The sequence below is a fragment of the Idiotropiscis lumnitzeri genome, chromosome 11, assembly GCF_059441095.1.
Source record: "Idiotropiscis lumnitzeri isolate Australia: NSW breed Sydney's pygmy pipehorse chromosome 11, RoL_Ilum_1.0, whole genome shotgun sequence".
NCBI classification, from domain to species: Eukaryota; Metazoa; Chordata; class Actinopteri; order Syngnathiformes; family Syngnathidae; genus Idiotropiscis; species Idiotropiscis lumnitzeri.
This window is the reverse complement of record NC_142401.1, coordinates 2,204,347-2,215,329: the sequence shown is the minus strand read 5'-3', so window position 1 is coordinate 2,215,329 and position 10,983 is coordinate 2,204,347. Positions and strand designations below refer to the sequence as shown.

At 40.9% G+C, this 10,983-nt stretch overlaps 2 protein-coding genes across 2 annotated transcripts; one reads left to right on the top strand and one right to left on the bottom strand.

Annotated features, from left to right (window-relative positions):
• The first annotated feature begins 427 nt into the window (after positions 1-427).
• Positions 428-4,599, top strand: LOC148326726 (bactericidal permeability-increasing protein-like). The gene is made up of 16 exons (XM_088309441.1): positions 428-574; positions 981-1,094; positions 1,162-1,276; positions 1,357-1,485; positions 1,564-1,719; positions 1,792-1,855; positions 2,454-2,514; positions 3,075-3,166; positions 3,231-3,407; positions 3,486-3,545; positions 3,624-3,791; positions 3,866-3,933; positions 4,031-4,073; positions 4,152-4,215; positions 4,323-4,399; positions 4,480-4,599. The coding sequence occupies exons 2-16, from the start codon at positions 992-994 to the stop codon at positions 4,519-4,521; spliced, it is 1,419 nt and encodes a 472-aa protein (XP_088165567.1). The 5' UTR covers positions 428-574; positions 981-991; the 3' UTR covers positions 4,522-4,599.
• Positions 4,253-10,436, bottom strand: cdk5rap1 (CDK5 regulatory subunit associated protein 1). Its single transcript, XM_088309440.1, has 13 exons — positions 10,374-10,436; positions 9,812-9,915; positions 9,698-9,732; positions 9,498-9,598; positions 9,081-9,291; positions 8,889-9,013; positions 8,587-8,813; positions 7,745-7,842; positions 7,359-7,414; positions 6,585-6,715; positions 6,346-6,495; positions 5,233-5,373; positions 4,253-4,938 (listed from the first exon to the last, which is right to left on the bottom strand). The coding sequence occupies exons 2-13, from the start codon at positions 9,887-9,889 to the stop codon at positions 4,861-4,863; spliced, it is 1,431 nt and encodes a 476-aa protein (XP_088165566.1). The 5' UTR covers positions 9,890-9,915; positions 10,374-10,436; the 3' UTR covers positions 4,253-4,860.
• Between the last annotated feature and the right edge of the window lie 547 nt (positions 10,437-10,983).

Here is a 10,983-nt window from a genome sequence, read left to right as displayed (position 1 = left end):
CAGTTTAATTCCTTCCACATCTTGCAAAGCCAAATTCAAACACTGCACCATATTAGCTTTACATCTTTATCACATAATAATAATAATATTCCCTTTATTAGTCCCACAATGGGGAAATTCGAGATTCGAACGCAGGCCTCCTGGGGAGACTGGGTCCCGAACGCGGCGCCTTAGACCACTCGGCCATCCTGGCAGCACATCATCTCAGAACAAAACAATCCGCTTAAGTTAACTCTGGTCCAGGCTTTTCTGAAGTCGATCCAGGGAGCTGCTTTACTTGCCAGTTGATTCCAAGCACCTGTGTTTAAAGCCAACATGTGGACCTGGATTCGTCACCTCTGCCCTTGTCAAGCCCAATTCCTGACTGAGTGGGTCTGTGGCGTCCAAACCCGATCCTACAGGGTCGCTGTCCTGCATGTTTTCAAAGTCTCCGTCGCCCAACACACCTGAATCAAATGATTGGGATTGTTTTTCAGGGTATTTCAGAGCTTGCTGTCCTTCCATTGTCACGCTTGTTGCAAGTCAGCACGGCAGGAGGAACGGCACAGCTCAATTTCAGCTGAGTGTGATCTCTGTGAGTAGAAGATTCATGTCCAACATGTCTTTCAATTTTGGGATGTTTGTGAAAGCATCATGAACAAGTGATGCTACCTTGGTGGGCAATTTTTTTTTAAATTTTTTATGTGCCATAATGTTAAACTGTAAGAACCACCAAAAACTTAAAAAATGTGGATCTGCTTATGCTACGCAACGTCTACTTGTGCTTTGGAAAATTAGTTTTTTTGTTCCCTTGTGTTTATTTCCTTTCTGTTCAATTCAAAATGGACAGATGATGTGGCCTTAAATCTCCAATTTAAGTTGCACCTTTACAAAAGGAAAGCATGACTTTATTTGTGTGGTGATTGTTTTCTTTTTTTTATTTATTTGATATATTTTTTTTTTTTTTACTAATGTTCTCCTCCCCCCCCCCCCCCCAAAAGGGTCAAGCGACATGTTGCTGTGTTGTTGGCTGCTGTTGGTGGCCTTCAGTCAGTTGACTTCAAGCGCCATCCCTGGCATAAAAATTAAACTGACGCAGAAAGGCGCTGAATATGGTAAGGATTGCCGATGAAACGGAAGCTGACGCAGCAGTTTTCCCACCCGCTCTTCTTCCGCCATTAGGCAGGCAACTCGGGGTTGCTTCCATCAAGGAGAAATTCCAAAGCGCAACAATTCCAGATATGTCCGGATCAAAGAAACTGAGCATTATCGGCAATGTCAAGTACACCTTCTCAAAGTAAGACAATTTATTCATCTGAGCTAGATCGTCTATCTCGGTCGGTTCTCAAAGTTCTGTCGTTTTGTAATTCCCTCTAGTATTCGCACGGTGGCTGTGGAAATCCCTTCCTCTTCTGTGAGGCTGCTCATTGGGACCGGTGTCAAATTGTCTCTGGCCAATGTCGTCATCAAGTTAAAAGGAAAATGGAAGGTCAAAGCCGGCATTCTGTGAGTGACCCCAAGATGTGTTCAATTTGCAAAAGACTCTTTTGGCCTGCTGCAGTTTGTCAATCGCCTTTTTAACAGGAAGCACAGTGGTTCCTTTGATGTGAGTGTGAAAAGAATGTCCTTGAGCGCAACGGCTTTCATCAAAAAAGATCAAAGCGGACGACCTCACCTCAGTCTGTTATGGTGTAAGGCAAAAATCAGAGACTTGACCCTCAAATTCCACGGTCGTGGCAGGTAAAGAAGGGGAAAAAAAAAAGTTTTGCAATATTGTTCATAATACCTGATTCATGGCTTCTTTTATTTCAGCTTCCTATACAATCTTTTCCGAAAGTTTACTGCTAAGGCATTGCGCAAAGTGCTAGAACAAAAGGTAAGCACTCTTTCCAGCTGGGTTATCATGAATCGTATTAAAGTGCTGAATTCTTTCTAGCAAACTAAAGGTACTTAAGTAACTTTTTTTTTTTTCCTAAATGTATCATTTAAATTTCTCTTAATCGGCAAACGTACCCAATATTTTAGATATTTATCAGGGTTTGCAAAGATGTTCAGAAACGGTGGAAAAACTGTCTGAACACGTTTAAAACTTCTTTGCAACCTTTTACGAACCTAAACGAGTTTGTAGGTTCTAATAAAAAAATAATTCTGGGCGAGAGTGGATTTCAAATGCAAGAGTGTTGTGGCGCTCACGAGACTCTAACAACTAAATTAAACTTAAGCGATCATACAAGGCCAATTTAGGCAATTGGCTAATCAACACACAATGTCGCATCCAACCCAAAACGATCACCCAACATCAACTGAATAGCAAACAATCAAAGAAATGCAAGTCGTACTTGCATGCTGGGAGTTCTTCAGCCTCCCAGCGACGCCACCTTGTCAAACTTTCACAACAAATGGATTCCCATCTTTTCTGTCAAACAATTGAATTTGCTCCTTTTAACAAGAATGATCTTGGTTTTTACTTTCAGATCTGCCCCCTGGTGACTGACATCGTGTCTGATTTGAACCGTGACTTGGAAACACTCAACGGTAAAGATGTCTCGTGTGAATGTCGGATCCTATTTAAGACCAATTTTGATTTTAAGTGAGCATTTTCCAAATGGTGCTCTATGAAATGAGGAACACACAAAGAATTAAACGAGTCATGCCACTTGGGTGGTGGTTGTGCACACAAATTTCCAGGTTGCACAAACGAGGATATGGCTTTTCACGAGTACATTAATATCCCATTTTTCCGAGGATATTTCAAGTTTTGTTGGTCACATGGCGTAATTACCCAGGTCATATTACAATATTTTTGGATATTGGATATTTTTGGGGCACACAATGTTTATAACATGCATTTGTTTTTTGGGGTTGTTTTTCCTTCCGCTTATTTGTTCAGCCATCAAGTTGATGCTTTTGTAACCGTGTGGTTTACAAATGTTTTTCCTTTTCCAAAACAATGACTTGGGCAATTCTGGTCTATGCCTAACAATGTAACTGTACTTGGCCCCTCAGGTTGAGCCACCTCAGATCTGACTGACGTCTCAAGGCTTTTATTTTTTTTCAACATATTTTAGTACTAGCCATTTTCTTCTGTCCGCTAGTTGTGGCCAAAGTGGACGAGGATGCGCTGATTGACTACTCGCTGGTGGCTGCACCGGCAATCTCCAGGTCTTACATTGATTTGGGCTTGAAGGTAAAACCACATTTGAAAATTGCTTCAGAGTTATATTTGGATCGCCTCACTCTGGCGTTTTTAGGGGCAATTCTACAACATCAACCACCGGAGGGAAACGACGTTCCCCGCCACGCGCTTCGCTCTGCCATTTAAGAAGGACAAAATGTTGTACTTGGGTTTGTCCTCCTTCACCATCAACTCTGCGGCATTTGTCTACTACAAAGCTGGAGCCCTGAACTTTGACATTTCTGATAGTCTGGTGAGCCCCGTCGCAACATTCTCATTTCAGCTGTGTCGACTTTCATGCCCTCACAATGTTTTGTAACTTTTGTCGCAGATCCCTCAAAGCTCCCCATTCAGGCTCAACACCGGAACGTTTGGCGTTTCCAATCCTCAGGTGACAAGACCCACAGTCACTCTCAAAAATCAACCTAGTTGCTGGAGTGATTTGTCTAACATTGCATTGACCTTTCAGATTGCAAAAGCTTTCCCGAATTTGCCAATAAAACTGCTGGTAAAGACGGTAAAAGCGCCCTATGTCAATTTGAAGCCACAAAAGGCGACCGTCCAAACCATTAGCAAAGTGACGGTCGGCATCACCACACCAAACGGCAAATTCTCGACGCTCTTTGTCCTTAATGTGGTAAGTTCCTTTTTTTTTTTTTTTTTTTTTTTTAAATTGTATAAATATTTTCTTTTGTTTTTGTCCCCTTACAGGAGACCAATATCAGTGTCCGGTTGTTTGTTAGTGACATGAGGCTACGTGGACAATTCATCCTGAACAAGTGAGTTCCCAAAAATAAATGTCTTTGTTGTAAGGGGGGGCACGCAAAAGTCCATTGCGAGGACAAACATCGCTCTAATTTTGCCTCATTTGCACAGAATGGATTTAACCTTGGGGACAAGTCATGTGGGACACATTAAGGTAAGCGTTTGCTTCAGATGCAAATTACAGATTTGAATCCACAGCAATGAGAAGAACTAACCTGAATTTCATATACAGGTCGGACCCCTTGAAAAGATTCTGCAGGAGGCCCTGAAACAGGTTGTTCTACCCCAAATCAACGGTAAGTGGTGAGCATATGAGCACGTGGACTAGAGAAATGATGCGATTAGTCTTTTATTTAGATGAAGACTCTTGTCAATTAGTTTAAATGCATGTATTGGTCCACAGCAAAATTTTCAAAGGGTTTACCGCTCCCCACCATTGGGAAGATGAAGCTCGTCAACGTTGATCTTCAGGTTGAAAAGGTCAGAATGAATCTTGCGTCAATATTAATGGCTCAAATCTAAACTTTGACCTGAACAAAACGTCTCATTTTCTCCTGTAGAAATTCATTCTGATTGGGGCTGATGTTCGCTCCACAAAATGATGGCGTGACATCTCATCAAGTCATCAAAGCAGCATGAATTGTCTTTGTTCTATTTTAATAAATAACATTCCAAATGCATCATGACCCAGATGTGCTGCTTCGACAAATTCAACCAAGTTGCGTAGCAAAAGCCAAATGAGTTTACACTTAAAGTTTTAACTATGAACACAACGGTTAAATGCAAGAACACTTTTTGTAACCTCACAAGTGGTCCAAACTGACGAGGATGATTTTTTTTTTGAGACAAGATGATACTTTGACATACTGTAGTTGGTTTGCTGAGCTGTCCAAAGTGTTGAACGTTACGCGGCAATCAAGGATGCACAGGGACAAATGTTCTTAATTGCTGGACTGGTCCAAGGGATGTCTGTGACGCAAGGCTTGACCGCGCAAACTCTGCGAGCTGGCTGACAAAATCTGCACAAGAAGAAAGATCTGTTGAAGGGGGCAGAAATTGCCAAATATACAATTTGACCTGAATGCAAAATCTGTCTTGTGTGAAGATTTGATTCTTGATTGAAATTTGAAACCATAACAAACATGGCTGAGAAGTCTTCATCGGACCCCATCCAGAGTCATGGTTGCATGAAATAAAATGCACATGCTTAACAATCTGACTCGCAACAAACCTGTTAGAATTGTACAGAATTGAGCTTTTAAGGATAGTCAATTTATTTCTTTGAACCAGTTAATGTTTAACGTGAATCCCACCTTGACTAGCACATAGTCTCCAAAGTTGACTGCAGCCGTGTCGGACTCTGCAGGATGAACAGCAACATCCGCTCTGGGAAAAATCACTCTCACATTGCCGTCTGTTCTCCCACATAGCTCCTTGGCAGATCTCTTACTCTCCTGCAGATAAAAAAAATATAAATAAATAGATGGCGCCGTGAGCATCGTTGTTCGCTTAGGTTACGCTAACCCAGTACAACATGAGCTCACCTTGTGCTGAGCGTCAGCTTTGTTGCACATCACAAATCAATTTCTACACTTCTACAAACATCTGCTGGCTTTGCAAATCCAAAACAGAAAAGGAGAGCTGCTTTCAGGATGACAATGTGATGATTACAGCATCAGAATATGAAAAACTTGAAATGACTGCAGTCTGCAAAAAGCAATTACTGATGAGCAGTCAGGAAAAATGACAAAGAACATTTTGATTAATGATTGACATGTTTTTAGGAAACAAAATGATGCTTTGATATGGGAAGCGGACACTTTTGCTTAGCAGTACTTCACATCTTCAAAACTATTAGCGCCAAACTCTTTGGTTTGTATTGCGACAAAAAGATTCTCCAAACACGTTGAGTGGCATGTCTGTCATGTAATGTTCGATTCATTGAGTGATGAAAAAGGACAAAATCTTGAAAGTTTCAAGGTTGAGCCTAACTTTTGTATATTACTGCTTAGCGGTTTACTTCTTTTTACACTTGCAAGACTTTTGTTTAGTTTTTTTATTAAGCACAGAAACCAAAATATAGAACATTCCTTGACAATGTCACAGAATATATAATTGGAAAAAAAGCCCAATGAAGCTGATAAGCAAAAAAAAACTGTTTTGTTTCATATTTTATGGTAAATCCTTTTTAACACAGAGACAGTTCAACCCTGGAACAGATGAAATTTCAAGTACAGCATTTGCTCAATTTTTCTCTCTATTCTCCCCTCACAAATCACTCTTACACCGACTGACAAAATATATTTTTCCCCCTCCTTCTCCATGTCACTCCAATAACCCGCGTGACACAGCAATGCATTGAAAGGTAATCACGGGTGAGTGGGAATTTCAGAATGGAATAGGACCATCCTGAGTGCAGTACTGACCCCCTCCACCAGGACCAGTTGCGTGCTGCCAATGAGAGTCGCGTTGAGCCTCGCAGCTTCCTGTCTGAACACACTGATGCACTCCTCCAGCCGACGTTGCTTCACATCCACTGGCACGTCATCTTGAAGCCGATGGAATGCGTGGGTTTTCTAAGTTGGTCAACAAAAAAGTGGGGGGGGTCCAACAAATTCTTAGGGTGGACTTGAGCCACACTGAAAGATTTTTTTTTTTTCCTCACCTTTCTCATGCTGTAAGCAAAAAGGAAGCCAACATTGTAGCCGACTTCCGTGATGAGAGACAAGGTCTGCTGGTGATCTTCTTCAGTCTCGCCGCAAAAGCCCGAGATGAAGTCGCTGCTGAGACTCACGTCTGACACACACGCCATAATTATGCTACAGTGATGATTGCATGACATCAACTGTGAAAAATGTGATTTCTTCCAGCTCAGTACGGCATGCAAGTTGACACAGTCGGAAGAAATCACAGATAACAATCGCATCTCACAATTCATGACAACCAATTCATCCTTTTGTCCATGAGGAAAAAAAAAAAAGTGACGCACGGTATTTAAGGCTCCCGTCAGGCGCGCGCACCTATATTCGCAATTCAAAGAGAACCGACATTTTGCATCCATCAATAACAGCACAACCTCATTCTCCCTCCTAAATTATTCTCTCATCACATCTCCACAATTCACATTCGGATTTCAAAACGACAAATTTCATCCGATGGCGAATGATTACCATGTTTGATATTACCTAAAAAGTTGGGCAGTAATTTGGTTTAAAATTTTTTTTTAAAGAAGTTAACTTTGTGTTGGTGAAGCAGAAAAAAAAAAGTTAGGTGCAATCAGTGCAAAAAAAAAGTCGACAGAGGCGCGTTATATACAATATCACCCCGATTAAGCTACAGCATAGTACATCATAGTTTTATAGCACTATATCCAACTTTAATGATATCGTTATAAAAATGATTTGACAGTGTATAACAGTGTGAGGAAAGCGGTGCCTACCTTTAATGATATTCCTGACGTTCTGTACCAATTCAAGGTACGTCTCTCTTGTGTACCTGTCAATTTGGTTATAGATATCAGTTGCAAAAAGAAGCGCCTGACTTCAATCCAACTGAGATGTTGTGATCTGATCTCAATAAAACGGTTGTGCAAGTCGGAGTTGCAACTACAGGAAACATTTGGTTTGCTTGAAGTTACTGTTGTCAAAAGAGCGTCAACTTTCAGTCAACGTTCAGTAAAAACATGGAAACACAAACGCTCAGGAGGTTTTATTTTTTATTTTTACTGAAATGAAGATCAGATGACATTTTATGACCACACGATGCCGAAAGCGTGTCATTTGGAAGATCGTGCATTTTTTCCAGCAACTGTAAATAGTTACTCACCCACGGCGCATAGCTTTCAAGACCTGACTGCTCCCACTCTGAGCTGGAAGATGGATCTGCTTGCAAATGTTTTCCCTCTCTGCAATCAGATGCAAAACCTACGCACACACAGAAGCACGCGCGCGCACGCACGCACGCACGCACGCACGCACGCACGCGCGCACGCACGCAGAGGTATGAGAAAGCTGATCAATCCTCAGTCAAACAACAGGTCATTTCAATCTGAACGTGGTTGGAGTTGATTTAAACGTAGAGTTTGCGGCGTTAGAAAGAAATTAAACGTGTTAAAATTGTATACGGAAGCGTGTTGCATTCAATTGGAAAAAATATATATTTCTGAATGTCTTTTACTTTTTTAATATCATTTGTGCTTGTTTATGGAATATTTTTATTATTATATTTGTATTCTTTTTTTTAGTTCCATTGTTTATTTTTATTTTTTAGATTTTCATATAGATTTTTACTGTTTTTCAGAATTAGTTTCTTGTTTGTTGGAAAAAAAAATTTTCTACTTTTCTGAATTTTTGTTCTGGTTACAGAATTTCTGAATTACTCTTTTTTCAGTTTTTCCAGAATATATTTTATTTAATAAATGTATTCTGGAAAGAAAACGTGAATAAAATTTGGTTAAACAAATTGTTTTTTAAAGTAATTTGGCATATTTGGAAAAAAAAGAAAAACAAATGACAGGGACAAGGAAATTCTGAAAAACTGAGTTTTGAAAACATTCCAAAAAACAGAAAACAATTATTCTGAAAAACATAACATATTCAGCTCTACATTCCAATTATGCTCTCATCTTCAAGACTGTAAACTCTACCTTTGAGCAAATGCTCATGTACCTCATCAGGAAAGTCTTTAGGATGAGGTGATGTGAATCTGATCCTCATGTTGGGATCGACCTGCGACACTCTGTCCAGCAGCTCAGAGAAACGCATACCTCCCAATTTGGGGCGGTACACCGTCTTAAAGCCGCGGCTCAGCTTGGTGGGAATCGCACCACAGAAGTGTTCTTCAGAAGTGTCTCGGTAGCTGTTCACATTCTGACCCAGCAATGTCACTTCCTTCACTCCCTGGAAGGAAAAGGACCACACACAGGACTCAACACCACTTGCTATTCAGTTTGCTTTGAACTATTTCTAACTTGCCTGATCAGAAAGGATGCGGACTTCCTCCAGAATGGAGCTGGCAGGCCGACTCCTTTCGCGGCCCCGGGTGAAGGGAACAATGCAGTAACTGCACATATTGTCACAGCCTCGCATGATGGACCTGCAGGACATCATCGTTATGTGAAGGAATCAAATGATCAGAAAATGGTCCTCTTGACAAAACATACACAAAGGCAGTGTGTCCCTGAGGGGAGTGGTGGACTGGCATGATGTCAGCGTAGGTCTCCTCTAATGAAAGCAGCACATTGCTTGCCTGCAGACCTCCCTCGGCCACAGTCAACAGGCGGGGGAGATCCCGGTAGGCGTCTGGCCCGGCCAGGACATCTACAAGCTTCTCTCGTTCCAAAAGCTCCGTCTTCAGTCTCTCGGCCATGCAACCTTGATGGAAATACACAATCCATGTTAAAAGACAACATGCATGTCTATTCATATTTCTCTTTAGGTCAGCAGTATTCACTGCTCTGCCGAACCGAACATAGACGGACGCTTATTGTTTAAAAAGAAAAAAAACAATATGAAATGATCTACTGTATCCCATTCCATATATTGTTGCTGCCGGGTGAATCCAACGGTAATAACAATACCTAAAATGCCAATTTTCATTGGTGTTCGACTCTTTCGGCGCTTATTCTTCATGGCTGTCAGTTCTTGTAGTCTGTTCCAGATTGTTTGCTCGGCTTTTTCTCTATTACACAAAATGTAAGTTAAGCATTATATGGACAAGTATTCATGTCATAACATTTGTAGGAATTGTGATTTTCTTTTTTTTTTATGGGCTCGATACCTGATGGAGCATGTTACAAGAAGTACCACATCTGCCTGCAGATAAAAACAACACAAACTGGACGTTATTCTAAACTAAGTGGTGTTAAAATCGTCAATAATTCAAGTTGCATACCTCGCGTAAATGTGCCGTGCGTTGATATCCGTTCCTCTGTAGTATGGACCAGGCAATATCCGTGTCATTTACATTCATTTGGCATCCATAAGTTTCAAAATAGACTGTAACAAGACAAAACATTGATTTACATCCCTCCAGAATCGCCCAAAGTAACGTTAAGATTTCAAATTTACCCTTTCGTGAATTCCCCAGCTCAGAATCAGCAGAGACATACTCGGGGTTGTATTCGACTTCTTTGTCTGAACTTGTTGCTTTATTACCAGGGACTCCTCGGATAAAATCGTGAAAACTTGGACCGGAAGATATTTGAGTCTTGAAATGATCCGATCTCGGCCGCTTTTCCCTTGCTCGGACTACATTGCTGGCTGAACTACAACACAATCTGACTTGTACACAACACCTGACAGGTGTCCAAGATTTGCGACGGCAAAACAATTGAGTTAAATTCCACAGTTGTTCCATGTTTGGTTGTTTGTCGTACTGGCTGCAATCATTTCACAAAAGCAAATCGATTCGGTTCACGGCGGGCTGGATGTTAAAAACGATTACAGAAACATACATGAGGTCTCGCTGTCTTGCAGTCGGGGCTGTCCGTCACACAAATATTTCCCCCCACCTGCAGTCCGTCGAAAATTATGGTCCGTCACGTCAAGTATCAACTACTGTACTCGATTGTTCCCTTAGCAGGTTTTCAATTACCAGTAGTATTCTATGGAGGACTCAAAGTGGCAAAGTTAAATAAATTAAAAAGAAAAACTATGAAACGTTTTATTAAATTTTTCATTAATTTTGTAATTGTTTCATTCATTCATTCGTTTGTTCGTTCGTTCATTTATTAAATATGGAATTCAATAAATAAATGTGCCATAAATTTATTACATTGCATGTATTATTGTATTGTACTGTATATATGCAGGGCAGTCCGACCCGGGAGCGGAACCATCCGGCCCAGCCGGAGGCCCATTTTTGGGGCAGGGGGCGGGGGTTGACAAATTTTTAAAAAGGGTCCGACTAACAAAGCCAGGATTATGATTTTAGTCCAGCCAACGAATCAGCTTTGAATTATTTGGAACAATTTTCTACATTGCATGTGCAGGGTCTCTCATCATAATGTCAAATCATCGGATTGATCACCAAACAAACAATTAAAATGTAGTTGATATACAAAT

Excerpts from the sequence above, each read along its gene's own strand:
- LOC148326726 (XM_088309441.1), top strand. The coding sequence starts at position 992 with ATGTTGCTGTGTTGTTGGCTGCTGTTGGTGGCCTTCAGTCAGTTGACT. Across the intron at positions 1,277-1,356 it reads GTCAAGTACACCTTCTCAAA|TATTCGCACGGTGGCTGTGG; the intron begins GTAAGACAATTT and ends AATTCCCTCTAG. Across the intron at positions 1,720-1,791 it reads AAATTCCACGGTCGTGGCAG|CTTCCTATACAATCTTTTCC; the intron begins GTAAAGAAGGGG and ends CTTTTATTTCAG.
- cdk5rap1 (XM_088309440.1), bottom strand. The coding sequence starts at position 9,889 with ATGAATGTAAATGACACGGATATTGCCTGGTCCATACTACAGAGGAAC. Across the intron at positions 9,733-9,811 it reads GCACGGCACATTTACGCGAG|GCAGATGTGGTACTTCTTGT; the intron begins GTATGCAACTTG and ends TTTTATCTGCAG. Across the intron at positions 9,599-9,697 it reads CTTGTAACATGCTCCATCAG|AGAAAAAGCCGAGCAAACAA; the intron begins GTATCGAGCCCA and ends TTTGTGTAATAG.